Consider the following 27287-nt stretch of genomic DNA (forward strand, 5'->3'; position numbering starts at 1 on the left):
CACACACACACACACACACACACACACGGGTGTTCATTTAGGTTTCTAAGGTCAGGTAGATCACATTTCTGGGTATTTCTGCTGATGCTCAAAAAAGATTAATCAAAGTAGATGATTACAAGCATAGACTACTGTGTAATCCTTGGGTTTGTTTCATTGTTTTTAAGAGGTAGAGTCTGGGCTATGTTTCTCAGAATGACTTCCATCTCTTGGGATCAAGCCGTCCTTCTGCCTCAACCTCTCCAAGTAGCTGGGACTATCTGTGTTCACCACTGGGCCTAGCTTATATTACTTATTTTCATATATTCTTCAGCTTTTTTTTTTTTTTTTTTTTTTGTGGTGGTGGGGCTTGAACTCTGGACCTGGGCACTGTCCTCAGCTCTTCAGCTCAAGGTTGGTGTTCTACCACTTGAGCCACAGCGCCACTTCCAGTCCTCTGGTGGTTAACTGCATAAGAGTCTCATGGATTTTTATGCCCAGACTGGCTTTGAACTGTGATCCTCAGGTCTCAGCTTCCTGAGTAGGTAGGATTACAGGTGTGAGCCCCCAGCACCGAGACTATTCTTCAGCTTTTATCTATGGTAATAGCATCTCAATAATGATTTGCTAAACATGTGTAATAGACATGCATAATATAGTGTCAACACACCATGTATACTAACCATTGCTGAAGGAATGCATGATTACAATGCAAATTTGCTTACTATACACTAACCTATTTGAATCACAAATGATGCATTTGAAACACACTTGTCTCCCCTGACAATAGTAACCTGGTAAACTGTATGTTATGTCCATCTGTCAGACTGGGTCGAAACATGGTATTTTATTCAACTTAAATACAAAATTAAATTTTTCTCAAATAGGGGCTGGGAAGGTGGCTCAGTGGTAGAGCGTTTGCCTTGCAAGCCAGAGGCCCTGGGCTCGATTCCTCAGCACCACATAAGCAAAAAGAAAAAAGCCGGAGGTGGCGCTGTGGCTCAAGTGGTAGAGTGCTAGCCTTGAGCTGAAGAGCTGAGGGACAGCGCCCAGACCCAGAGTTCAGGCCCCACGACCGGACCCAAAAAAAAAAAAAAAAAAAAAAAGTTCTCATCTATAACCTGGTATAGAAGACACTCGATGTTAAACAAATAAAATTCCACAAAGGGTGAACAAATGTAGCAGTGGTACTCATTAGACACTGTTGAAAATGAACTATCCAACTTGTGGGTGATGATGGGAGGGAAAAACTAAGAAAGAACAAGGGAAAGGGTGACATTGTCCAAAAAGAAATGTACTCATTACCTGATTTATATAACTGTAATCCCTCTGTACATCACCTTTATAATAATAATTACATATTAAAATAAGATTCGCAAAGTGTTACTCCAGCCTGAATTCCAGGGACAGGGGTGTGAACTAGATGCCTGGCATTTGTCACCTGGTGACCTCTGTATCGTCTTCCCTGAGATACTGGCCCACATAAGCTAAGAACCACGTTAAATTTTTCCTGGAAACTTTCCTCTAAGTCTTTCAGTACGCCAGCAGGGAAGCCTACCTCCTCCTCCGCGCCCAGTCCCGGGGCGGGCGGGCTCAGCAAAGGGCCTTGTGGCCGTTCCCTATTGGGCCCTGGTTGCTATGGTATCACGGGCCTTAAAAATCTCAGAGGTCCAACTTCCGGGGGTTAAATGGGGAATTACTTCCAGGTCTGCCCATACTTGCCATGGCTGCCTCCAACGTTCTTAACCGCCACAGAAACAAAAATTTAGCAGTAAAATCCTGGTCCACCTACGGCAGCCACTTAAACTCGTCGTTGTCCCAGGGCACCGTATCCTTTCTCCACCTTGAAACGATCTGCTATAAATTCTTCGCCTATTAGCCAATCTCCAAAATGGCGCCGACGGCATCGAGAGGTCAGAGGTGAGTCACGTGGGGCCTCTCGGTTCCGGCGTGGTAGAGGCCCCGGGTGGAGAACAAGTGTCGGGCACCATGTCTGGTTTGTCCGGCCCACTGGCCTGGCTTTGCCCTCGCCAGTTGGCGTTGCTGTTTCTCTTCCTGCTTGGCCCTAGCTCGATCCTCGCCATCTCCTTCCATCTGCCCATTAATTCTCGCAAGTGTCTCCGGGAAGAGATCCACAAGGACCTGTTAGTGACGGGCGCCTACGAGATCACCGACCAGTCTGGGGGCGCTGGAGGCCTGCGCACCCACCTCAAGGTGCGGCTCCGGGCGGCGCGGGGCGGGCGGGAGAGGCTCGGGAGGCCGAGTCCGGGAGGTGGGGGGGCTGGGCTGGCGGGGACACGCGGGGGTCCGCCCCTCACCTCGCGGGGCTGGCGGGGCGGGCCGCGGCGCGGCGCCCGGGGCGGGAACTCGTACGAAGGCTGCGCGGCGTTGGCGGAAGTGGCCGCCAGCGAGCTCGGGCTGGCCTGCGCACGGAGCGGTTGCCAGACCTGGTCGGTCTGACAGCCTGGGGAAATCTGGAGGTTGAGGATTTGTAGGAATTGACATGATTGACACCCTAGGGTATCTACAGGGAAATAACGTACCGCAATTGGTAAAATTTATTTTAAAAAACCAAACCAAGCATCTGTTGTGTGCCCCACTTCCTGTGCTGCTTTATCTACATTACCACTTCCTTCATACACTAGCCTAGGAAATTGGTAGGTAAGGCTGGGAATGTGGCTTAAGCGTAGAGTGTTGCCTAGCATTCATAAAGCCCTGGGTTCGATTCCTCCGTACCACATACACAGAAAAAGCCAGAAGTGGCGCTGTGGCTCAAGTGGTAGAGCACTAGCCCTGAGCTCAGGGACCGTGCTCAGGATCCGAGTTCAAGCCCCAAGACTTGCACAAAAAAAAAAAAAAAAGAGGTAGATAGGTAATTCCTCCATTTGAAAAGTTGGAAACAAGCTCAGGTAGAGTAAACTGGTAAATGTTAACAGATGGAATTGTCGATGGAACCATGCTGTAACTATTCTTTTATGTGTAATTGGTGATATTGATTAAAGTCCACCATTGCTTACAAAGTGATCTTAGTTTCCAGTCCTTTCACTGACTTAAATCATAGTGTGAACTTGACTAAATCTAAGCCCAACTATTAGGTGGCAACTGCTAATTCCCATAATGCTGTTTTGTCTTTTTCACTAGACTGTTAGTATCCTGAGTGCAGGAATTACTTTCCTATTCATGTTTTACTGCCTGGTTTCTGGTAAGCACTAGTAAGCACTGAGCAAAACTAGGACCATAATGATATTTTTTTTTTTTTTTTGCCAGTCCTGAGGCTTGAATTCAGGACCTGGGCACTGTCCCTAACCTTTCTTTTGCTCAAGGCTGGCACTCTATCACTTGAGCCACAGCGCCACTTCTGGCTTTTTCTGTTTAAGGAATCAAACCCAGGGCTTCATGCATGCTAGGCAAGCACTCTACCATTATGCCACATTCTAAGCCCTATTAATGAATTAGTTGATGCCCTCTTTCACTATGCCCAGGTTAGTACCACTGATCAAGTGTTTATGTTTTCTCATTTCTTGATGTAGCTTCCAACTGAGTCTAAGGCTATTGGAAAGACCTTATCAAGCGTTTTACATGCTGGCATTTCACTCTCACCCAGTTACTCTTCCATGTCTGTTTTCTTCTAAACCAGTTTAATGAACTACGGGGATCCTAAACCCAAATTCAAAGTCAAGAGCAAGAACTAATTGGACCAGATAAGCAGTGATGATGAATGGGAGTGGTAGAGAATTAATTTGGAATGTCCATTTCTTTTCTTTTTTTTATAAACAAAACAAAACAGGGTCCTACTGTGTGTTACAAGCTGGTCTGAATTGGTTATATATCCCAGATTGGCATGGACTTCACCATTGGAAAGTTTTAGCTTTCCAAGTGCTGGGATAGCAGCCAGGTGCCATCATGCCCAGCAGTACTCAAACTCTTAAGGAGACTTGTCATGCAAGCACATAGACCCCCCCCCCCCCTTTTTTTTTTTTTGGTCAGTCATGGGGCTGTCCTTGTACTCTTGTTCAAGGCTGGTGCTCTAGCAGCTGAGCCACAGTTCCACTTCTGCTTTTTGATGGTTAATTGGGATATGAGTTTCACAAACTTTTCTTCCCAGAATGGCTTTGAATCTCTATCCTCAGATCATAGCCTCCTCAGTAGCTAGGATTAGGATTATAGGCATGAGCCACCAGTGTCTGATTTTTTTTTTTTTTTTTTTTGCCAGTCCTGGGGCTTGAACTCAGGGCGTGGGCAATGTCCCTGAGCTGCTTTTGCTCAAGGCTAGCCCTCTGCCACTTGAGCCATATCGCCACTTCTGGCTTTTTCTGTTTATGTGGAATGGATACCCGGACTTCGTGCATGCTAGGCAAGCACTCTATCACTGAGTCACATTCCCAACCCCTTGTTCTTTGTTTTTAAGAGACAGGGTCTGGGCAGGGTCATCAGGTTGGCTTCCAGCAGTTTCTCAGTAACTGGGACTACAGATGTGAACCACTGGGCCTGACTTGTATCTTGTATTCCTTATTTATCTTTATATATTCTTCAGCTCTTAATATGTAGTGGTAAGTATCTATCTCTAAGGTCTCTTTAGAGCAGTCCATTCTTTTTTTTTTTGGTCAGTTGTGTGGCCTGAACTCTGGGCTTGGGACTGTCCCTCAGCTCTTCAGCTCAAGGTGAGCACTCTACTATGTTAGCCACAGCGCCATTTCCGGTTTTCTGGTGGTTTATTAAAGATAAGAGTCTCACGAATTTTCCTGCTTGGGCTGGCTTGGAACCGTGATCCTCAGATCTCCGCTTCCTTAGTAGCTAGGATTACAGGCATGAGCCACCAGCACCCAGCTTAAAAGATGACTTTCTAATGTAGTTATTCCATGTTTAATAACTAGAATTATTCTTAAGAAATGTATGAGGATTATTTAATGTATGATTAGATAAAGTGTTAAAGAATACCATGTAATTCTTTAAAAAAAAATGCAACTGGACACTAGTGTCTCATGCTTGTAATCGTACCTACCTAGGAGGCTGAAATCTGAGGATTGAGTTTGGAAGCCAGCCCAAGCAGGAAAATCAGAGAGACTCATCTCCAGTTAATCACCAGAAAATCAGAAGTGGAGCTGCGGCTCAAAGTGGTAGAGAGCTAGCCTTGAGCAAAAGAGTTCAGGGACAGCACCCAGGCCCTAAGTTCAAGCCCCGCAACCGACAAGAAAACGCACACACACACACACACACAAGAAAAGAGGGGGCTGGGAAGGTGGCTCAGTGGTTGAGCGTTTGCCTTGCATGCATGAGGCCCTGGGTTCGATTCCTCAGCACCACATAAGCAAAAAAGAAAAAAGCCGGAAGTGGCACTGTGGCTCAAGTGGTAGAGTGCTAGCCTTGAGCTGAAGAGCTGAGGGACAGCGCCCAGGCCCAGAGTTCAGGCCCACGACTGGACCCAAAAATAAATAAATAAAAATTTTTAAAAATTAAGACAAACAGGATATTACTAAACAGCTCCGGGTAGGCTGTAGCTTGCAATCCTTCTGCTTCATCTTCTTGAGTACTGGAATTACCGGTCTGTACCTCTGAACCTGGCCAAAAAAAAATTACCTGTTTAATGAGCATTTATTTTGAAATTAGGCAAAAGACCATTGTCAGCATAGCTAGAAAAATACAATAGTATGTATCCTCCTCCTTTTCCCTTATCAGGGCTTGAACTCAGGGCTAGGCAGGCACTATACCACTTGAGACAGAGTCCCCAGTATTTTTTACTTTCAACTCAGGGCATTGCATCTTTTTGATAACTTATTAAGATTTAAGTTTCTAGGAAGTGGGACTAATGTGTAAAGGTAACTTAGAGGGGTACAGTAACTTTCCTACTGTTTTTTGTACTGGCTGATGGTTGATTTAAGCCATTGCTCCCATATTCGTATGCAGCTGACAGCCTCGACAGAAGAGCCCTCTGTGAAATGAGCCAGCTGGCCTCAAACCAGAATTTGGGCTTCCAAACAAGCCTAAGACTTGAGGGAGGTTGATGTCATCTGCTTTATCCTGTGCCCCCAACCTCATTGTTCAGTAAAACATGTGGGAAATCAAGAGACTAGTTTTGAAGAAAGAACAAGGCTTTGTTTGTGCCTAAAAGGGTCATGCTGGAGGTTTTACCGTAAATAACTTTGGAACTGTATGAAAAAAAACATTTGATCTGGCTTCACCCCCGCAGTAGTATTGTTAGGACATTCTCATTCCCTCCCCCCATTCTCCCCTTTCCTTCTCTCCATCTCCACCCCCTCCAGTGAAGAGTGACGTATTGCCTATGTTAAGTTAATGTAGCAAATGCTGATAGAAGCAGGAAGAGAGCATCTATCCATTATCTTACCAGTGCCTGGAAAATTTCCATTTCTTGTTTTCAACACTTCTATCAAAAAACAAAACAAACAAATAAAAAACCAGGCTCCTTGATCAACTAAAAGGAAATACCTACTATGAAGTATATTGTATCCTTTCAGCTTTTAAGTCTTGGTTCTGCTTCCTTGAGGGTTTGCCTGTCTGTCTGTCTGTCTCTCTCTGTCTCTAGAGTCTATCTGTCTCTCTGTCTGTTTCTCTGTCTCTCTTCCTCTCTTCTCCCCTTCTTCCTTTCCTTCTCCTCCCTGCCCTTCCATCTCTCTCCCTCCTTCTCCTTCTCCTTCTCCCTTCTTCCCCCTCTGCCTCTCCCTGTCTCCTGTCCTCCCTCTCTCCCCCTCTCTCTATGCAGTAACCATTTGGGCACCAATCATCCTTGGGCTTGGTCAACACAGCCTATTTTACCTAGTCTATTAGTACTGGTAGGATAGAAGTATGGTTATTTAGTTAAGTGTTTACAGAGTTCTGAGTTGTTGTCACTAACAATCATAATAGTAACTTTTACTGAGTGCTTGTTATGTGAAAGGCACCTCGGGAAGGATGTACAACTATCGTCCTTATTTTGCAAATGAGTGATTAGGGAACATGGTTTTAAGAGTTACAGGCTTTTCACCTAGTGTCATAGCTGTGATTTGAGCAGATCAGAATCAGACTCTATAACTTTCTACTTTTTTTTTTTAATAGAGCTGACTTTTACTGGTCATGAAACTCATACGATATTTAGAAAACAAAAAGGGAGTAAAAGTTAATTATCGATAACTTTGCATAAGCAGGCAGAGGCCAGCTAACAGGAAAGGGGTCCACGCTGTGGGTGCTGGGTTGGGACTCTTTGGAAGCCATGAAGTGAAGTGATCATCCATCACACATGCCCCACAGTCTTGAAGTAATGGTTGGTGAAAACAACGAACTTGGCCGTGCCAGCATCGACATAGGGAGGATTTCTTGGGCAGCCAGGTGCCATGTGGTAGAGAGCCACAATGCTGTTTGTGGACCCTGTGTTCACAGTTCCATCCGTAGAAAGATTGGGGGGGGGAAGGGAGGCAGGCACAGAAGGACCCCAGGATGCACCTACCCCCATTGAGACAACAGGTTTTGTTAAGTTTCTTACTATCCTGAATTTCCATGGATGGCACAAGCATAAAGGACTGAGCCGGAACTGTGAGTCCCTCCTGGGACCGAATGTTGTCATCTCTGAAAGCCAAGTGTCTCTCAGATGGAAATGCAAGTTCACCAAGGCTCAACCGAACAACTAATCCCATTCAAACGCGTTGGAAACGGCCATCATGAAAATCACACTGAAAGAGAACTTCACCATCTTCTCCAAGCCCAGAGTCGCCGCTCCTTAAAAATTCAAGAGAGAGGACGGGAATAAAAATTGTTCGCTGTGCCTTTCATTCATAGGATCATGGCCAAAACACCTCAAGGAAAATACTAATTTTCCTGAAGTGGGAAAAAAAAGCAATTTCAAAAGGATGATCAATCCGGATGAGAGGAATCGTTTGGTCCCAGAGGGTTTTTTCACTTTCTACTTTTAACTATTATGTTGTACTATCTCTCAGAGAGAAGTCTAAGTGTTTCTTTTTAGTTCATTTTTTATTTTATATTAGAGCTTCTGTTCATGAACTACAAGGTTGGTGTACCACAGAATGATCATAACCTGAAGAAGATACAGTGCAGGTAGGAGCCATTTTAAAGGAAATTGCATCCTCACATTTCAAGCAAGGAAACCAAAGCTACAAGCTGATTGACCTCTGCCCTTCCCAGAAAGACATTTTGTTTTTTCTTTTTCTTTTTTCTTAGGAAAAGGAATTGAATCCAGGGCCTTGTGCAGTCTAGGCTGTATTTGAGCCACGTCCCTAGCCCTGTTTTTCATTTTTTAAATGAATCAAGGGGGAAATACTCTTGGATTGTTAGGGTATAGGGCTGACCTTGGCAAATACAAGCATTGTGTTACTATGCTAATAGGAAAACAGACTTGTCACCTCACCTGTGGTTTGTATGTCATCTTACATGAGTAAGCGTAGACTTGTGATAAACTATTTATTTGCATATACCTCAAAAAATATATGGTACCCGTTGGCTACCTGAGAGGCTGAGAATGGGAGGACTCTGGATTGCAGCCAGCGCAGGCAGAAAAGTTCACAAGACTCCTTCTCAACCTGTAGCTGGGTGCAGTGGCACAGCTATCCCAAGCTGCCTGGGAACCTGAGATGGGGAAGACTTCAATGCCAGCCAGCCTGGCAGAAAAGTCTTGAAGCCTTTGTCTCCATGGAGGAAAGGTGTACCCAGTGGTGTGCACCTGTGATCCCAGTAATGAAGAGAAGCCTAAAGTAGTGGGCTGAAGCTCAGGCAAGTGACTGGGAGGGAAGCAAGACCTACCCTAGAAAATATAAACAGGGCTAACTAGGGATGTGGTTCATCTGTAGTTTACCAACCTAGAAAGCTTGATGTCCTTTTTTGAAACTCCATTATCACCACACATACCCACATCCCTCTCCACACACAAACACACACAGAGAGTGAAAGTGCTTGCTTACTGGGCTCTAGGATTACATTTGAGAATCTGGAGATGTATGTGTATTTGACTTTTTTTTTTTTAGAAGTTTGAAATTGATGAAAAAATAGTGAAGGAAATACTTCACACCTAGAATCCCGTGTTGTAAAGATAGTGGATAGTACACCTATCATAGTGATCGAGCCAATGGGGATATATTATTATTCACCCAAGTCCATTTATCTTGTGAGGGTGTGTGTGTGTGTGTTGTGTGTGTGTGTTAGTGCTAGGGCTTGAACTCGGAGTCTAGGCACTGTTGGCCTTGGTTTTGTCTCTCAAGCTGGTGCTCTTCCACTTGACCCAGGACTCTCCTTTCTGTATTTTGCTGGTTAATTTTAGGTAAGAGTCTCACAAACTTTGTCTGCCCAAGCTGGCTTTGAACTGCAACCCTCCTGTCTCAGCCTCCTGAGTTACTAGCTAGAATTAGAGGTGTGAGACACTAGCACTTGGCTCTTTGATTTTGTTTGTTTGTTTTTGTGTTTGTTGAGAAAGGGTCTCAAGATGTATCCCATGCCTAGGTTGGCCTTACAAGTTTGATACTCCTGCCTTGGACTTCTGAGTAATTGGGATTACAGGTGTGAACCACCATACCTCACTAGACCCATCCTTGGTCCAGATTTGTTTTTTTTTTTTCATGTCATACCCCTTTTCTGTTCCAGGATCCCAACCTTGATACATTACATTTTAGTTATCTGTGCTTGTGCTCCCTTAGTTTATGCCAGTTTCTCTTCCTTGTTTTGAGTATCTTTATCAGTTTGAGAGGTACTGGTACTGTGTTTGTGGGCTGACTCTAATGGTATTCTCATTGTATGGTAGATCTGTGGATTTGGGCAAAGACCACAGAGGTCAGATGTCATTTTCATCAACATCTTTAGTAAGACTAGTTGAAAATGATGACTTTCCTAATAAATTATTGTTCATGTTCCAGGAAAATTGTCCCTGAGATAAATTGGTTAGCTTTCATCAGAAAACAAATGATGTGTAACCTAGTTTATTTCTCTTTTTAAAATCTTGGCTTCCAGAACACTTGAGTCAGATTTATTATGCAAATGTCATTTGTTCACTTCAGGCTCTTAAAACACCTATTTGTTTCTTCCTCCTGGTGACCTCCATTCTGTTTTACTCCTAATTGTTTTTATTGATCTAAACTAATTAAAGTTCTTTTTCATTGGGCAGGCTATTATCTTGAATGTTTGGTAAAGGAATTGGGCAGGCTTGAGAAGCAGGATCTCAAGAACCTTCTTCCAGTCAGTTCTCACCATGGTTCAAGAAAATATAATTCTGAGTGGGTTTACTTTCCTAGTGATCTCTTTCCCATATTTGACAATTTCAGTGTGAGCATTCACATGTTCTTTACATCACCTACTCTGTATATACAATTAGTGCCTTTTCCATTGCTTTTTATTTTAAGGTATGGACTTTGGTTTGCTTTTTTTGAGATGTTATCTAGAAACTTTTCTTTTTTTCTTATCTTTTTTTTTGGTGGGTTGTGGGGTTTGAACACTCGCCAAAGACTTTCCTGACTGGTCTGGCTTTGAACCAAGATTCTCAGATCTCAGCCTCCTGAGTAGCTAGGATTATAGGCTTGTGCTACTGGTAACTGGCTTCCTTTGTTAGAATTTAAGAAGAAAAAATAAAACCAGATAATCTTTTAATCTGTACTGAGAACATTTTAATTAAAGAAAATTGAAAAGCATCGTTTCAACTGGAGTTTACCAGCTCTGATTAGTCTGTTTCCTATTCCCTATCTTTAGTTATCGATTGGTTTATGTAATGATGTTGGGTTTAGGATTTTGCCTTTGTTTTGTTTTTCTACTTAAGAGTTGACAATATTTCTTTTTATTAGCATCAATTAATTGTAGAAGGGAGGGTTCATTTTTTTTTTAAAAAATTATTATGTTTTGTGTCTCTACCAGGGTTTGAATTTAGGACCTTGAGCTCGCTCACTCAAGCTTTTTTTCTGGTTATTTGGAGATAGTATCTGTTTATGTTCTCATTGTATTACAAAATTATTCATTGTCTCAACTTTGTCCCTCTCCTCTTGCCCTCTAAATAGTTCCATGGTGAGAATCATGTTTTATGTCCATATGTATGCATATCTACATTGGTATCTATACATATGCACCTGTCCATGAATATGTATATCTTTAGGTCTAGCTTCCACAGATGGGGAAAGACTTGGCTTATCTCATTTAACATGTTCTCCAAATCTGTCCATGACTTCATTTTTCATTATGGCTATGTAATATTCTGTGGTATATGTACCTTATCTTTATCCATTCCATCTGTTATTGGCCCTCTCTGATTCTACTGTTTGTCTATTGTGAACAGTGCCACAATAAACTTAGTTATACAGGTGGCTCCCCCTACCCCCCGCCCCACCACATTTTGCCAGGCTTGGGGCTTGGGTACTGTCCTTGAGCTTCTTTGTGCTCAAGGTTAGTGTTTTACCCACTTGAGCCACAGTGCCACTTCGAAGACTTTTCTGAGTCGTTTATTGCAGATAACAGTCTCACCGACTTTTTGTCAGTCATGGGGCTTGAACTCGGCCTGAGCGCTGTCCCTCAGCTCTTCAGCTTAAGGCAAGTGCTCTACCACTTCAGCCACAGTGCTACTTTCAGTTTTCTGGCAGTTTATTGGAGATAAGAGTCTCATGGACTTTCCTGCCCAGGCTGGCTTTGAACCAAGATCCTCAAATCTCACCCTCCTGAGTAGCTAGGATTACAGGCACGAGCCACTGGCACTCTGCACAGGTGTCTTTCTTATATATGCCCCAAAATGGTGTAGCAGGGTCATCGGAGAAGTTATTTTTATATTTTATATTATTATTTGTATTATTGATGAACTTCCATACCAATTTCTATAGGGGTTTCATTAAGTTTACATTTCCACCAACAGTGTATGAGGGAGGGTTCCTTTTACCCCTTACATCCTCACCAGCATTTGTTGTTTGTTTTCTTGATGGTTGCCTTTCTGACTGGGATGAGATGAGATCTTAATGTGACTTTCATTTACACTCCCATTGTGGCTAAGGATGTTAAACTTTTCTTCATGTCTCTTAGTGATTTGTAAACTATTTACTTGCCTGTTTATTTGTTGAATTTTTTTGTTCTTTTACTTAATTTTTGTGTTCTTTGTATCTTTTGGATATTAATTTTTTATCTTTTGAATAGCTAGTGAATATCTTCTCCAGTTCTCTGGATTATCACTTGGCTCTGGTCATTGGTTTTTTGTTGTTGTTGGTGGTGGTGGTGGTGGTTTTTTTGCTTTTGTTTTTTTTGTGTGTGTGGTGCAGAAACTCTTTAATTTAGTCCCATTTGTCAATTCCTGCTCCCATCCTCTAAGCACTGTGGCTGCAGCAATGTGGTTTTATTACTAAGTTTTCTATAATGTTTCTTTAGTCTTTAGGTTTTTTTGTGCCAATACCAAGCTGTTTTTGTTACAATGGTTCTGTTGTATTATTTGAATTCTGATATCGTGATACCTCTGTGTTTTGTTTTTAACTCAGAATTGCTTTTGCTATTTGGGGCTTTTTATGCTTCCATATAAATTTGATTTTTCTATTTCTGTGGCTTTGATGAGTATTGCATTGCATTGATTGTTTTTGGTAGTATGGCTATTTTCATGAGAGTGATTCTGCTAACCCATGAACATAAAAGGCATTTTCCTCTTCTGTTGTCTTCTTTGATTTCTTTCTTTAAGAATTTACAAATTTTTTTGGCTTTTTTTTTTTAACTACCACAAAAAGCAGTAGTTTGGTTTTATTTTTATTTTTTTAGTTTATTATTTTTTTGGGGGGTCCGGTCATGGGCCTGAACTCTGGGCCTGGGCACTGTCCCTCAGCTCTTCAGCTCAAGGCTAGCGCTCTACCACTAGAGCCACAGCGCCACTTCCGGCTTTTTTTTTCTGCTTATGTGGTGCTGAGGAATCGAACCCAGGGCCTCATGCATGCAAGGCAAGCGCTCTACCACTAAACCACCTTCCCAGCCCTGGTTTTAATTTTGTGCTAGTATTTGAGCTTGAACTCAGGGCCTTGCACTTTCCCTTAACTTTTTCACTCAGGGTCCACTCCTCATTTTTTGCTCTTTAATTGGAGGTAAGAGTCTCAGGCTTTTCTGCCCAGGCTAGCTTCAAACCATAATCTTCAGATCTCAGCCTCCTGAGTAAATAGTATTACAGAACCACTGGTACCTGGCAGGACTGTAGTTTTTCTTGTAGAGGTCTTTCACTTCCTTATTTCCAAGTTAATATTTGAGTATTTTATGGTTTTGACGTTACTGTGAATGGACTGTGTTCCTAACTTTTTTATTTTTTATTTTTTTGGTCAGTCATGAGCCTTGAACTCTGGGCCTGAGTGTTGTCTCTCAGCTCTTCAGCTCAAGGCTAGTGCTCTACCACTTGAGCTACAGCGCCTTTCCAGTTTTCTGGTGGTTTTTATTGGAGATGAGAGTCTCATGGACTTTCCTGTGACTTTGAACTGTGATCCTCAGATCTCAGCCTCCTGAATTGCTAGAATTACAAGCCCTAACTTCTTCTTCTTCTTCTTCTTCTTATTTAAGTACTTGTACAAAGAAGCTCCCATTCTACAAAACAGTATATGAATACAAGGTGTCTGACAACATTGTCGCCCATCGCTCCTAACCCATCCTTTCTCTTGTTTTTTTTTTAAATTGAGATTAGGTGATTACATAAATCTCACATATTTCACAGTACTGTGGAATAGTGATACTTAAAGTAACAAACACATTTTAACCTTCACAAGGCACATTGTCATTTATACAGTTTGTGAATTCTATGAGCTTTGACAATACAAATTATTTTTTCCACATCAGGTGATGATTACATTTCTTTCCTTTTGCTTAGTCTAGGCTGTTCCTGCTTTCCTTCTCATTCCTCTCTTCCCATCTCTGTCTTTGGGTTGCTTAGTTCTTTTTCTTCTATGTCTGGTGCAGCTGATGAGGCCCTAACTTCTTTCTTAACCTGTTAAAAAATTTCATTATTATGAAGATAATGTACAGAGGGATTACAGTTATATAAGTCAGGTAGAAGTATATCTCTGTTTGGACTTGTCACCCCTTGGCTTTTATGCTCAATGCTGGTGTTCTACCATTTGAGCCACACCTGCAGTTGCAGCATTTTGCTGGTTAATCGGAGTCTCATGGATTTATCTGCTTGGGCTGACTTCAAATCTGAGCCTCATAAGTAATTATGATTGTAGATATACACCATTGCCATCTGGCTGATATCTATGACTTTTTCCCATGAGATTAATATCTTTTTGTAACTAAATGTCTGTGAGGTTATAGGAACTCGGTAGAAAATATAAAGTTTAGAACAGTTTCAACAGTCCAAATGAGCTGGCCCAACCTGAAAATTTAGTTGTCAAGTTGCCTACTTGGATTTCCAAATATCCATATAAATATTATCATGCATTATTTCTGGGAGGTAAATTTCATGCTGATAGAAAGTTACAGTGTGAGTCCTTTGCTTGCAACCTCTAGTAGTTAGTTAAGTCTTGTTTCCTAGAATGATCCACTAATAATTTTTCAGATGACATAAGACAAATGGTTCTTTTGTGATTTCAGTTCCTCTGTACAACTTGGAGAACAGTTCAAGCAAGGTTTATGCCTCCTATCTCTTAGAGGTATGGATTGTTCTGAAGTCATTCCAAAAAATGTGACAAATTTCTTAAATTCATTTTGCCAAGCATTTTTACCAATGTCCTAATAAGAATTTATGACCTGCGTTTAAATACCGTTATGATCTAGAGACTGCTTTCTTTAAGATATAATGTGTGTGTGTGTGTGTGTGTGTGTGTGTGTGTGTGTGTGTGTGTGCATATGTGCGTACGCATATGTGCGTGTGTGCACACATGCACATGTGTGCATGCATCAGTCCTGGGGCTTGAACTCAGGATCAGGATCTGGGTGCTATCTCTGTTTGTGCTCAAGGCTAGCACTCTACCACTTGAGCCACAGCTCTACTTCTAGCTTTTTTGATGGTTAATTAGAGCTGAGAGTTTCACAGACTTTGCTGCCTGATCTGGCTTATAATCACAATCTTCAGATCTCAACCCTCTGAGTAGCTAGGATTACAGGTATAAACTATTGACCCCAGGCTCTAAAGCTTTTTTTTTTTTTTTTTCTTTTTTTTTGGTCCTGGGACTTGAACTCTGGGCCTGGTTGGTATCCCTGAGCTCTTCAGCTCAAGGCTAGCGCTCTGCCACTTGAGCCACAGCGCCACTTCCAGTTTTCTGGTGGATAATTGGAGACAAAAGTCTCTCGGACTATCCTGCCCAGGCTGCCTTTGAACTGTGATTCTCAGATCTCAGCCTCCTGAGTAGCTAGGATTACAAGTGTGAGTCACCAGCGCCGGGCTAAAACTATTTTTTGAAAGACATGTTTAATGTCTTTGGAGAAAATAAATAAAGAGATTGTAGTTTGTTCTTCTAGGGAATACGGTAGTTGGGCAAATATAGGCTGCATCCTGTCAAACCTGTTAAATTGTTTGTCCTAGGCTGGTGGCCTGGTCACCCTTGCCTGAGCAAGGGCATGATGAAGCCAGTGGTGATGTTCAGAACTTAGTCCCTGTTCTTCTCTACTGGTTTCACGTTTTTTTGTTTTGTTTTGTTTCTTTGTTTGCCAGTCCTGGGGCTTGAACTCTGGGCCTGGGTGCTCTGTCCCTGAGTTCCTTTTGCTCAAGGCTAATACTGTACCACTAGAGCCACAGAACTCTGGCTTTTTCTGTGACTGGTTGGAGATAAGAATGTCACAAGCTTTCCTACCCAGGCTGGCTTCAGACTGCAATGTTCAGATCTCAGCCTCCTGAGTAGATAGGATTACAGGCATAAGCCACTGGTGCCTGGCTCTGGTTTTACTTTAAACAATGTTTAGGGACGTGTGATTTCTACTTTCCCCCTAAAAAATTAAACTAATTCATTGAGCAATTCAGGAAGCTTAATGTTTACCTGAATTTGCCTTGGAGAGGGTCTGTGTTGTCTGCACTTTATTTATAGGAACCAAACCAAATTAGCTTATGGTATGAAAATCTGCCTTTCCTACAGTTGACTTTTTCTTTTTTTTTTTTTGGTCCGGTCGTGAGGCCTGAACTCTGGGCCGGGGCGCTGTCCCTCAGCTCTTCAGCTCAAGGCTAGCACTCTACCACTTGAGCCACAGCGCCACTTCCGGCTTTTTTCTTATGTGGTGCTGTGGAATGGAACCCAGGGCCTCAGTCATGCAAGGCAAGCACTCTACCACTGAGCCACCTTCCCAGCCCCCCTACAGTTGTCTTTTTGAGCTTCCTCTTTGCTCTTATAAGTTGTAATTGCATTTGTGGTGGAGATGGGAGTAGGGAAGTGAGTGCTAGAGTAGGTGTACTGATCTCGTTCTCAGACTTGTTTGCCTTGTTTTAATTTGGGTTATCTAGTGTTCTCCATTAGTCCTTTTTTATTTTTATGGTCTTTCTCTTAGTTGATTATTCAGAAAAAGTTTTTTTCAGAGCTAAATTTTCCCTTGTAGATTACATAGCTCTCGCAGACTTCAGGGTCTACCTGTGGCTGCCTGCTGATTTCTCAAGGTGAGGATATAGGCTAGACAGTGCTGTGTTTCACTTGGGAGGACTCAGCTCTCTGATTTGCACTAAGCCAAAGGATCCAGAGTGTGACTTTCTTGACTTTGGGCATTCCACTTGACATCTTCATGTTTGCCATCTCCTCTACCTTGAATGTTTTTACTCCTATTCTTCCATTGATTAGGATTCATCCTTCAAGACTCATCATATGTTAGTAACCAAGTATTTTCTGACCCTCCATAGCATGGTACCTGTCCATATCTTTAGTAGAGCACTCTTTATTTTGCAACTAAGCAGTCTTTTCATTTCACTTGGTATAATTGAAATAGAAATTCTATATATCTATATATATATAAATTCAAAGGAAATAACTTACTGTTTTTATGTGCATTGTGAAATGATTACCAAAATCACATTGGATTAGCATTTTATTACCTCATACAAACCGCCAATAGAGAAAAGGGAATCCAACCTCACTAATCATCAAGAAAAGATGAATCAAAACCAAAATGAAAGTCCTGTTTTTTTATGCCTCTCCTCATGTAGTTATCTAATCTTAGACCCTTTGAAGACAGGAACTGTCTTACTTACTCTTTGGAACCAGTGATCAATAGATCTAGATGATTGGGGGGGGGGGGGGCGGGGGCGGTTGTGGGGCTTGAACTCTGGGCCTGAGCGCTGTCCCTCAACTCTTCAGCTCAAGGTGAGCACTCTACCACTTGGAGCTATGGGGCCACCAACACATCCTTTCAAATTGATCAATGATGATTTTCTTTAGTTATTATGGAACTTTTTTGAAAATTAAATAGGGTTATTACTATTTTTGTCCATACATTTGATATATATTGTTGTAGAAAGTAAAAAAAAAAAAGCACAGGCAATTTCACCAGGCACTGGTAGCTAACATCTGTAATCTACTCAGGATACTGTGATCTGAAAAGACTGTGAGATTTTTATCTTCAATTAAGCCAGAAGCAAAGTTGTAACTCAAGTGGTAGAGCACCAGCTTGAGTGAAAAAAAACAAGTAAGAACATGAAGCCCTAAGCTCACTACTAGCACACACATGAGAACTCATCATTCATAATTAACCACTGTCAGCAAGTATTTATAAATGCATAACTTAAATGTAGTACTACTCAATTTATTAATTTAAAGTTTCACTTATAAAAGAATTCTATTTTAACAAACAGTATTAGGACATCTGGTTTAACATAACAAAGCCACTGCTTTTGTGTTTCATATTGCAAAGTAGTTTCCTGTCTTAGATGATGAAATATGCCTCCCCTAATCTCCTATTCAGGGCTTCATGCTCTTGCTTAGCTTTTTTGCTCAAGGTTGGGTCTCTAAACACTTAAGTCAGACTTCAATTTCTGGCTTTTTACTGGTTATTGGAAATAAAAATCTCTTGGATTTTTATTTTTATCTCCAAGTTGTCCAGGCTCACTTGGAGCCAGGATCCTAAAATCTCACCCTTCTCAGTAGATAGGATTACCAGCATGAACTACTGGCACCTAGTGAAATATGCCTTGTTCAGATAGCCAGGTGCTCTTACCTGGAAATTACCCTGTCACAGCCCAGTATGGATGGCTCACACTTGTAATCTTAGCTACTCAGAAGGTTGAGATCAGAGGATGTAGGTTCAAAGCCAGCCCTGTCAGCATAGTCCCTGAGACTCTCATCTCCAATTAACCACCCCCCTCCCCCCCCCCACCAAAAAACAAAACAACAACCTACCAAATCTGGAAATTGAGCTATGGCTCAAGTGGTAGAGCACCAGCCTTGAGCTAAAAAACTCAGGGACAGGTGCAAAAAGAAAAGAAAAAAAAAATACTGTGTCATACCTATTCTTTAGATGTGGCCATTTACTTACAATTCTGTGACCCTTCATATGTTCTAATAGGCCATTCTTTAGAAAGGAAGCTGTTTAAGTTCAAAGTACTAAAGCTAAGTGAAGGAATGAAGCTACAAGGAAGGAATGATCATTTGGAAGTCAAAAATACCTTTTTTAGGACATCTTCCCCCTCTCATCTTGCCTCTACTCTATGTGCCATTAGCATAATTAATGTGAAGTTTATAGAAATAGACCTGCCATCGAGATGGTCCCCTACTTTCTGTCCTTACTATCAGGGATCTAAGTCCCTTCTCTATCCCTAGTCTTGACCTAATAAGTGCAAGTAATTGGGTAGATCTTTGGCCTAATACTTTTTGGTGTAGGAGCAATAGGTAGGTTGTTTGAATGAGTGAAATTTGTTTTTTGAGTTTTATTATCTTCTAGTCCAGTTCCTTTCTTTGGGAATGGTTGGAACATAGTCATCCTGCAGAGAGCTATTGTCTCTTTCCATTTCTATAAGTATTCTACCTTAGTGTTACTTGCTGACTATTATTATTTTTTTAATTTTAGATCACAGATTCTGCTGGCCATATTCTGTACTCCAAGGAGGATGCATCCAAGGGAAAGTTTGCCTTTACTACTGAAGACTATGATATGTTTGAAGTGTGTTTTGAGAGCAAGGGTAAGAAATCAAACTATTTCCATGGATTAAGCATCTTCTCTAACTCTAGTGCTTCCTGATATAGTCAGATACAGTTTTATTTTGTATTTTTATGTATTCTGATATGGAAACCTGATACCTTATATCTTTAGAGCATTTTTCAAAAGATTGTCTAGGTGGAATAAGATGAAGCAAGATAGAGAACTTAGAGCACAGGATATTAAGGACAATTGAAATACTTTGTATGATTATATTGGTTGATATGTTTATCTAATCTCACATTTGGGATATATACGAAGAAGGAACCTAATGTAAACAATGGAATTTGGAGGATAATGATGTATTTTATTATTTGTAATACTCAGCACTCTGGTAGCAGATGTTGACAATAGCAGAAGCAATGCATGTGTAGGAGGTAAGAAAAAAATGGGAAATCTCTCTGCCTTCCTCTCAGTTTTGCTATGATCCTAAAACTGCTCTAATAAAAGTCTTTAAAACAGAAAAGATAATTGCTTTTTTTTTTTTGGGTCTGGTCGTGGGGCCTGAACTCTGGGCCTGGATGCCTCAAGGCTAGTGCTCTACCACTTTGAGCCACAGCACCACTTCCGGCTTTTTTCTTTTTGCTTATGTGGTGCTGAGGAATCGAACCCAGGGCCTCAGGCATGCAAGGCAAGCGCTCTACCACTGAGCCACCTTCCCAGCCCCAGAAAAGATCATTTCTTTGCCAGGCTAGTCCAGAGAGATTACTGGAATGGTTTTAAGTCCATGATGTCAGCTAACGATATAAGCTGACTGTTCTGTGCAAGAGACTGTATAGTTTGGACTCAGACCAGCTAACAGTCTATCACTTTGTGGTTTCATTTGGGCTTGAAACATGCTAAAACTGGGCCTTGGACAGACAGGGAGACAAAAGACTCTTAGAGCATATCTGGTCATTTGAACAGAGTAGAGGGTGGGAACTACTTGGATTTTACTTTTTTTTCCATGAACGTGGGACCTTGCACTTGTTAGGCTGGCATTCTACCACTTGAACCACAACTTCAGCCCTGCTTTTTGCTGGTTATTTTGGAAATGGAATTAGTGAACATTTCAGCCCCTAAACTATGAGCCACTGGCTTCTTGCTCCTCTCCCTACCCCCACCGTTGGGTTTGAATTCAGGGCCTTGACCTTACTAGGCGGGTGCCCTTGCCATTTGTTATACTTCGAGCTCCTCACATCTTTGTAGATGAGGAAGGAAAGCAAAAACTTGTATTATTTATCTTCTGTGGATTATATCATTGTCAGGATTGCCCATCTTGATTTGGAGAAAAGACTGCTTTGGGTACTTAGTTTTGTTTGAAGACTTGTGGGGGTCTGAGAGTATAGATTAAGTTGTATAGGGCCTAGCATGCATGAGGGAATTGCAGCTGAACAGGAGGGCTTTTATTCTTTTCCTTTCTCTTGCCTAAAGACTAAAGATTAGATTTCGGGGCTGGGAAAGTGGCTCAGTGGTAGAGCGCTTGCCTTGCATGTATGAGGCCCTGGGTTTGATTCCTCAACACCACATAAGCAAAAAGAAAAAAGCTGGAAGTGGTGCTGTGGCTCAAGTGGTAGAGCGCTAGCCTTGAGCCGAAGAGCTGAGGGACAGCGCCCAGGCCCAGAGTTCAGGCCCCACGACCTGACCCAAAAAGAAAAAAAATTAGATTTCCCTTTATCAAGGTAAATTAAATTATTTTTCTAATATGAACATTGCATTATTGTCACTATTGCTTTAAATAGACACTTATATGAAGCACATTGTCCTTTTTTTTTTTTTTTGCCAGTCATGAGGCTTGAACTCAGGACCTGCGCGCTGTCCCTGAGCATGCGCGTGTGCGTGTGTGTGTGTGTGTGTGTGTGTGTGTCTTGAACTCTGGGCTTAAGCTCCGCTGTCTCTGAGCTCTTAAGCTCAAGGTTAGCGTTCTACCACTTGAGTTGCAGCGCCACTTCCAGCATTTTCTGAGTAGTTTTTTTTTTTTTTTTTGCTATTCATGGGCCCTCAACTCTGGGCCTGGGCGCTGTCCCTCAGCTCTTCAGCTCAAGGCTAGCACTCTACCACTTGAGCCACAGTGCCACTTCCCGCTTTTTCTGCTTATGTGGTGCTGAGGAATTGAACTCAGGGCCTCATGCATGCAAGGCAAGCACTCTACCACTGAGCCACCTTCCCAGTGTAGACTTGTGAATTTTATTTCCCAATGCAGTAAGCCTATGTTTTTTCTCCTGTTCTAGACCTCTGTAGCACCAGTTGCAGTATTTTTGTATGCTTGCTCAATTATTTGCCAGCAGCCTGTTCATGCTTTCCAGCACCCGTACAGATAGAGGCTTTGTCTGGAATGTTTGTGATTTTAGTCTGAGCCAGGAATTTTCTGCTGCTGAGTAGGGGGAGGAGTTGTAGCTTTATTGAGAGGATAGGGTTCGGAAGAGGGAGGGTAGGCGGGTGATTTCCCAGAATTTCAAATATTCTGCACAATGAATCTTTTGATTTCTTTCTCAGGAATGGGGCGGATACCTGACCAACTCGTGATCTTAGATATGAAGCATGGAGTAGAGGCGAAAAATTATGAAGAGGTATGTGCTGTTTTAACATACAGAGGAAGCAGTCGTGTGCTGGGCTATGAGCTTATATGACCTAATCAGGTCAACAGACTTGTCTTTGCCCAGAGGCTGTCTTTCTCAGCAGTTGTGATAACCAGCTCTGATCTTAGTAACACAAAAAGTTGTATTAACAGGCTTGACTGGTAATTCTGGCCATGCTCTCAGCCCTGTACAAATCTCAATATGATAAGCATTCAAGCATATGCCACTAGATCTTTGGGGGGGGCAGAAATCAGATATTCATGGCTACAATTTTTTCTTTTTTTCTTTTTTTTGTGCTGCTCATAGGGCTTAAACTCAGCCTGGGTGCTCTCCCCAATCATTTTTGCTCAAGGCTAGCACTCTACCACTTGAGCCATAGCATCACTAGCTTTTTTTTGCCGGGGTGAGGGAGAATGATAGTTAAAAGTCTTACAGACTTTCTAACCTTGGCTGGTTTTGAACCTTGATCCTTGGATCTTAGCCTCCTGAGCTTCAGTTTCTAAAAGCTAGAATTTAGCAGCATGTTAATATACAAAGTTTAAAAAGTACTTTGTATTTAGTTTCTGAGGTTTCTTTCCTCAGAACCAACAGGTAGGGATATATATGTCGGTTTTTTGTAGGTCATGGATTCAGTCCTGTTTAAATTTGAACAGTTATGCTGCCTTTGAGAAATGCCAGTGATAAAAAAAAATACCTTTTATCAAAGTAGTTCATTTGCATTATGAAAATATAATGAAGCCTATTAGAGTTAAGAAGGGTGAGTGCAGTTGATCAGGATACATTGTATATATGTGCCAATGTCTCAGTGAAATTCCCCTTTGTACAATTAATATATGCTAATAAAAAATGCCTTTTAGTTAAAATAACTCCAGACTGTAAGATGAAGATGCAAAACCTGTTAGAGACTAGAGATAGTGATAATGAATAGAAATTTGACACTGATAAGAACTATTAATAGAGTAATAAAAACTGGTATTTGAGTGACTGAAGTAGAAGTGTGCTTTTTGTCTATTTGAGAGACTTGAGGGCAGCAAAAAATGGTTCATCAAATGAAGAACACCTTTGAAAAACTACAAGAACTATTTAAGACAAGAGACTTGATGCTTACAGAAAGATAACAGGTTGTTTGTTTTTTATTCCACCAAATATTCCTTGAGATTTTAAAGAAGTGAGGTACAAAAAATGTAAATGTATTTTGTAGAGTGTAAATTAAATAAATAAAGGAAGCTGAAGTGATTGAGGAGAATTTTCTAATAATGGTAGAATAGGAGAAATTGCTGTCTTTGGTCAGGACTTTGGAAAGTAGTGTAAGAAGATTCCAAGTGTTTGATTATTCTTCTTCAGGAAGTAGCATTACATTGTAACTTTCTGGGTCTTTTCTCTCTTTTGTTTTCCTTGTGCAAGAAGTCATTTGAATGAAACTAGGTAAGAGTTATTTGGAATCAGTAAATAATAGAAACAAATAATACAGTAATGAGTAGAAGATAATTCCTGGTCAAGATTTTGAATGGCTTCTTTTCTCAGGCTAATTTAATTAAAAGAAATCAAGCAAGATAGGCTCTTAATTTGGTAAATGTAAGAATAAATTGAGGGCTGGGAATGTAGCTTAGTGGTAGAGTGGTTGCCTAGCATGCATGAAGTCCTGGGTTCAATTTCTTAGTACTACATAAACAGAAAAGCCTGAAGTGGCACTGAGGCTCAAGTGGTAAGAATGCTAAGCCTTGAACAAAAGAAGCTCAGGGACAGTTCCCAGGCCCTGAGTTCAAGCCCCAGGACTGGGGGAAAAAAAAAATTTAAAGATGTTTTTTAAAAAATCTTGATAACTGAAGACTCTTAGTTATAGTTAAGTAATGTATGTTAAAATGCTGAGTGCAATAAATTACCAAGAAAAATGTAGTTACTATGAGGTGCAAGAATAGGTAAAATCATTTTCTGTGTGCTGCTCTTCCCATCTATGAACCATCTCTAAATAAGTGCCTTGAACATACCAGATTTCATCTAAATAGGCAATCATTGCCTTCCTGCTATATGAATTTTACCTGTTATAACTATGCTTCAACATAATAGCAATTATTAAAGCTTATATATTAAATAGCAGAGCACATGATGCACTATTAAACTTGAGACCTGGCTGTACCACTCTAACAAAACTGTTGGCATCCTGGTTGCTTTACATATAGAATGATGTGGATATCACTGTCATAGCACCTTTTAGTCAAACACTCTACCATTGAAATATATTTAACATTTTAAAACCTCTATACCTTCTGGAATTTCTTTCATCTTTGGACTTACTAACACTGGGAAAGGCTTTTTTTTTTTTTTTTTTTTGACCTTATGCTTCACCCATAGGGGATTCCCTAGCAGAAAGGAAACGACATCGTTTCCTTTGGCTGCTTCCTGCTTTGGCTGTCTGGCACGTCCTAAGCTTTTCTTTATGCACATGGTTACAACATAGCTTTGAGGTTCTGCTTCCTAACCAAGAGCTTGTCCCTACTGCTGTTTAATGACCCCTCCTTCCAACCTCCAGCAGCAGACCACATTGAGGCAGAGAAGTCCGGCCAAAGAAGTTTTTTTTCCGTAGTCTATGACTATGCTTCCTTGAACCTTAGAAATAGCTGTAAATTGTCCCTGGACTAATAAGGCCTCTGAAAAAAACATGGATAATGGAAGTGTTTTCTTCACTGATTAATAGCCAGAGTGTACTGAGCATATATATAATGTTTGAGGCACTTGATTTTAGGCCCTTAAGATAATGGAGAGCCTTTATCCCCAAAGCATTAGGACACTTTGGCATTACTACTCCAGAAGGCAGCACATGAATTTTCTTCACATCCACACATCTCTTCCTATTGTGAGTTGTAATCCTCAAATCCTTACGTACTCTTATAAAATTCAGTAGCAGTCAGTGTATTTCATGTTGTTGAATCAGGGTCTCACTATGTAGTCAGTCTGGTTTGCAACTCTAGCCCAGGTTGGGCTCAAACCTTAGCCTCCCAAGGATTACAGGTGTTGGCAATCATGTCTAACTTAATCAGTGTCTTAATAACTGGACACAGTACCACAGTATCTATCTAAAATGTTATAGAGACTTAATTAGTGCATGTGAAATAGTAACAATACCAATATGAAATGAAACTAGATGGTAGATGTTTTACATGTTATAAAGATGCATAAAATCTTGCTAGGTGCCAGTGGCTCATGTTTGTAATCCTAACTATCCAGGAGGCTGAGATCTGAAGGCAGTGATTCAAAGCCAGCCTATGCAGGAAAGTCAGTGAGACTCTTTATCTCCGACTAATCCCCCCAAAAGCTGGAAGTGCAACTGTGGCTCAAGTAGTAGAGCACTGTAATCTTGAACACAAAAACTCAAGGACAATCCCCAGGCCTGGGACTGGCACCAAAACAACAACAACAACAAATCTTGCTAAGCACTGGGGGGCTCATACCTGTAATACTAGCTACTCAGGAAGCTGAGGTCTGAAGATTATGGTTCAAAACCTGCCCAACCAGAAAAATCCCCATGAGACTCTTTTCTCCAGTTAACCAACTCAAAACCAGAAGTGACTCAAAGGGATAGAGCACTAGCCTTGAGCCAAAGAACACAGGGACAGTGCCCAGGCCCTGGGTTCAAATCCCATATCTGTCCAAAAAACCTTATAGCTTGAATTGTTTTGTTTTGTTTTTTGAAGTTGGAATATTGGAGTCTTTATTATACACTTAGCAGACTGAAGGCAGCTAGTTGTTACAAAGGCCTGCAGCACCCCAAATACACTTAACATGGTTAGCAGACTGAAGGCAGCTAGTTGTTACAAAGGCCTGCAGCACCCCAAATACACTTAACATGGTTAGGAAACAGGCCAGAGAGGAAAGAAAGAACAAAAACAGTATCAACAAACAAGATGAGCCAGCAGACAGAACATAGGATATGGGACACGATCAGGGAGACACACATGGCATGACTTTGCAGCTTGAATTCTTCCTTTTCCCCCCCACCCCCACACCCCACCCCCAGGTCATGGGTTCTGAACTCTGGGCCTGGGTGCTGCCCTTCAGCTCTTCAGCTCAAGGCTAGCACTCTACCACTTGAACCACAGCGCCACTACCAGCTTTTTCTGCTTATGTGGTGCTGAGGAACTGAGCCCAAGGCCTCATGCATACAAGACAAGCACTCTACCACTGAGCCAGCCTGTAGCTTAAATTCTTAAAAGAGAAAGAATACTTGTGTCCTCAGAAATAAACACTTTTGAATGTCAGTGTTGTATTTTTAAGGAATTCTGATTACTGTCTTGTTTTTGCTCTTCAGAGGGGGAGATTCTGTTAGATTCCAGCCACTTTTTTTTGTGCCATTATACTGAGATTTGAACTCAGGTCTTGCTGAGCTTTTTTACTCATGGCTGGTGCTCTATCATTTAAGCCATACGTCCAGCTGGAGTAGCTGTTTCCAGGGACCTAATGTCTGATCATGTAATGCAAGTAAGTTATTTTCCCACAAAGAAGAGCACACATTCTCCAACTCCCAAGTTCTGTATGTCCTTCTGGTTGTTCCAAGGGAATAAAGTTCTGTTTTGCCTACAGGTTCTATTAGTCTGTCATTTGTAGAAACAGTGCCCTAGTTAGAGCCACAGCTAAAGACTTTTCTAAAAGCTCTTTCTCTAAATACTTTTAGGAGGGAGGAGCTATGTTTTCATGTACTAGATCTAGAATCCCTTTTTTGGCATACATTAAATGAAAAGACATAAATAAGGCATGTGACACATAGTTGGTCTGCCCAGTAGATTTTGACTCCTTTTTCCTACCCATTTTGAAAACTACCAAATGGTCATGAGTTAAGAAGGGTTTTTCTAAATTTTATTTATCTCTAAGGTTGACAGCATTATCTAGAGTTAGCACCCTCTTGGCCTTCTAAACTCCTAAATAGGCTTGTGATTCATGTCATTTCCCCACCCCCAGAGGCCACTAGATTTGTCCTTGAATGTTGCTTGATCCTCTTTTCCTTGGTTGTTTTAAACTAGATGTTTTTCACATTTATTGAGTTTGTAAGATCTGTTATAGAGGGCATAGAGGTAGAAAACTAATTTGACTGAATTTGGCCTGCAACAAGAAGGTTCTCTCTTGGGTCTTAATTCAAGGGGAAAAAAATATAGAGAATCTCAAGACATTGGATTCACACTCATGTTTTAGGAAGGTTCTTGTTTTTGTTGTTTGTTTTGTTAGCGATTTTCCCTGGTAGTTAAATATAGCTAAACTAGGTCCTTATCATTACAGTGGCAGATCTGAACCTGGTTTAGTTTACTGATATTTGGGAGGCATTATAGATGTACAGGGGCAGTTTTTATAATTTCTAACTTTTTCAAACATGCTTATGAGAATAATATTTACTACCTGTGAGAATGGTAGAAATGTACTATGATAGAGTGCTTTTCTAGGCAATAGGTCTCATATACCAGGTATTTAGGACTCTGTAAGTTGTAAGACATTTTAATTTCCTTGAGTTTAAGAGCTAACCTATAAAAGGGAAGGGTTAAAAGTCAATACAGCCAGGTGCTGGGCACTCACAAAAAAGCTAAAGTGGAGCTGTGGCTCAAGTAATAGAGTGCTAGCTTTGAATTCAAAAGCTCAGGGACAGCACCCAGGTTCTGAATTCAAGCCCCAGCCTGATACACTCCCACATACAAAGATAAAACAGCTTGTGAATATGACAGTGTATGCTTATTAATTGTATAATAC

General features: G+C 41.3%; 1 protein-coding gene across 1 annotated transcript in view; it reads left to right on the forward strand.

The window, feature by feature from the left end:
• Window positions 1–1910: 1910 nt before the first annotated feature.
• Tmed10 (transmembrane p24 trafficking protein 10) overlaps window positions 1911–27287 on the forward strand; it is a 35570-nt gene continuing 10193 nt past the window's right edge. The window contains exons 1-3 of the mRNA XM_042692532.1: window positions 1911–2193; window positions 18871–18982; window positions 21475–21548. Coding sequence (XP_042548466.1) covers window positions 1969–2193; window positions 18871–18982; window positions 21475–21548 — 411 coding nt within the window. The 5' untranslated portion in view covers window positions 1911–1968. The remainder of the gene's footprint in view (window positions 2194–18870; window positions 18983–21474; window positions 21549–27287) is intronic.

Source organism: Dipodomys spectabilis, unplaced genomic scaffold (assembly GCF_019054845.1).
Source record: "Dipodomys spectabilis isolate Male_0828 unplaced genomic scaffold, ASM1905484v1 ptg000157l, whole genome shotgun sequence".
NCBI lineage: Eukaryota > Metazoa > Chordata > Mammalia > Rodentia > Heteromyidae > Dipodomys > Dipodomys spectabilis.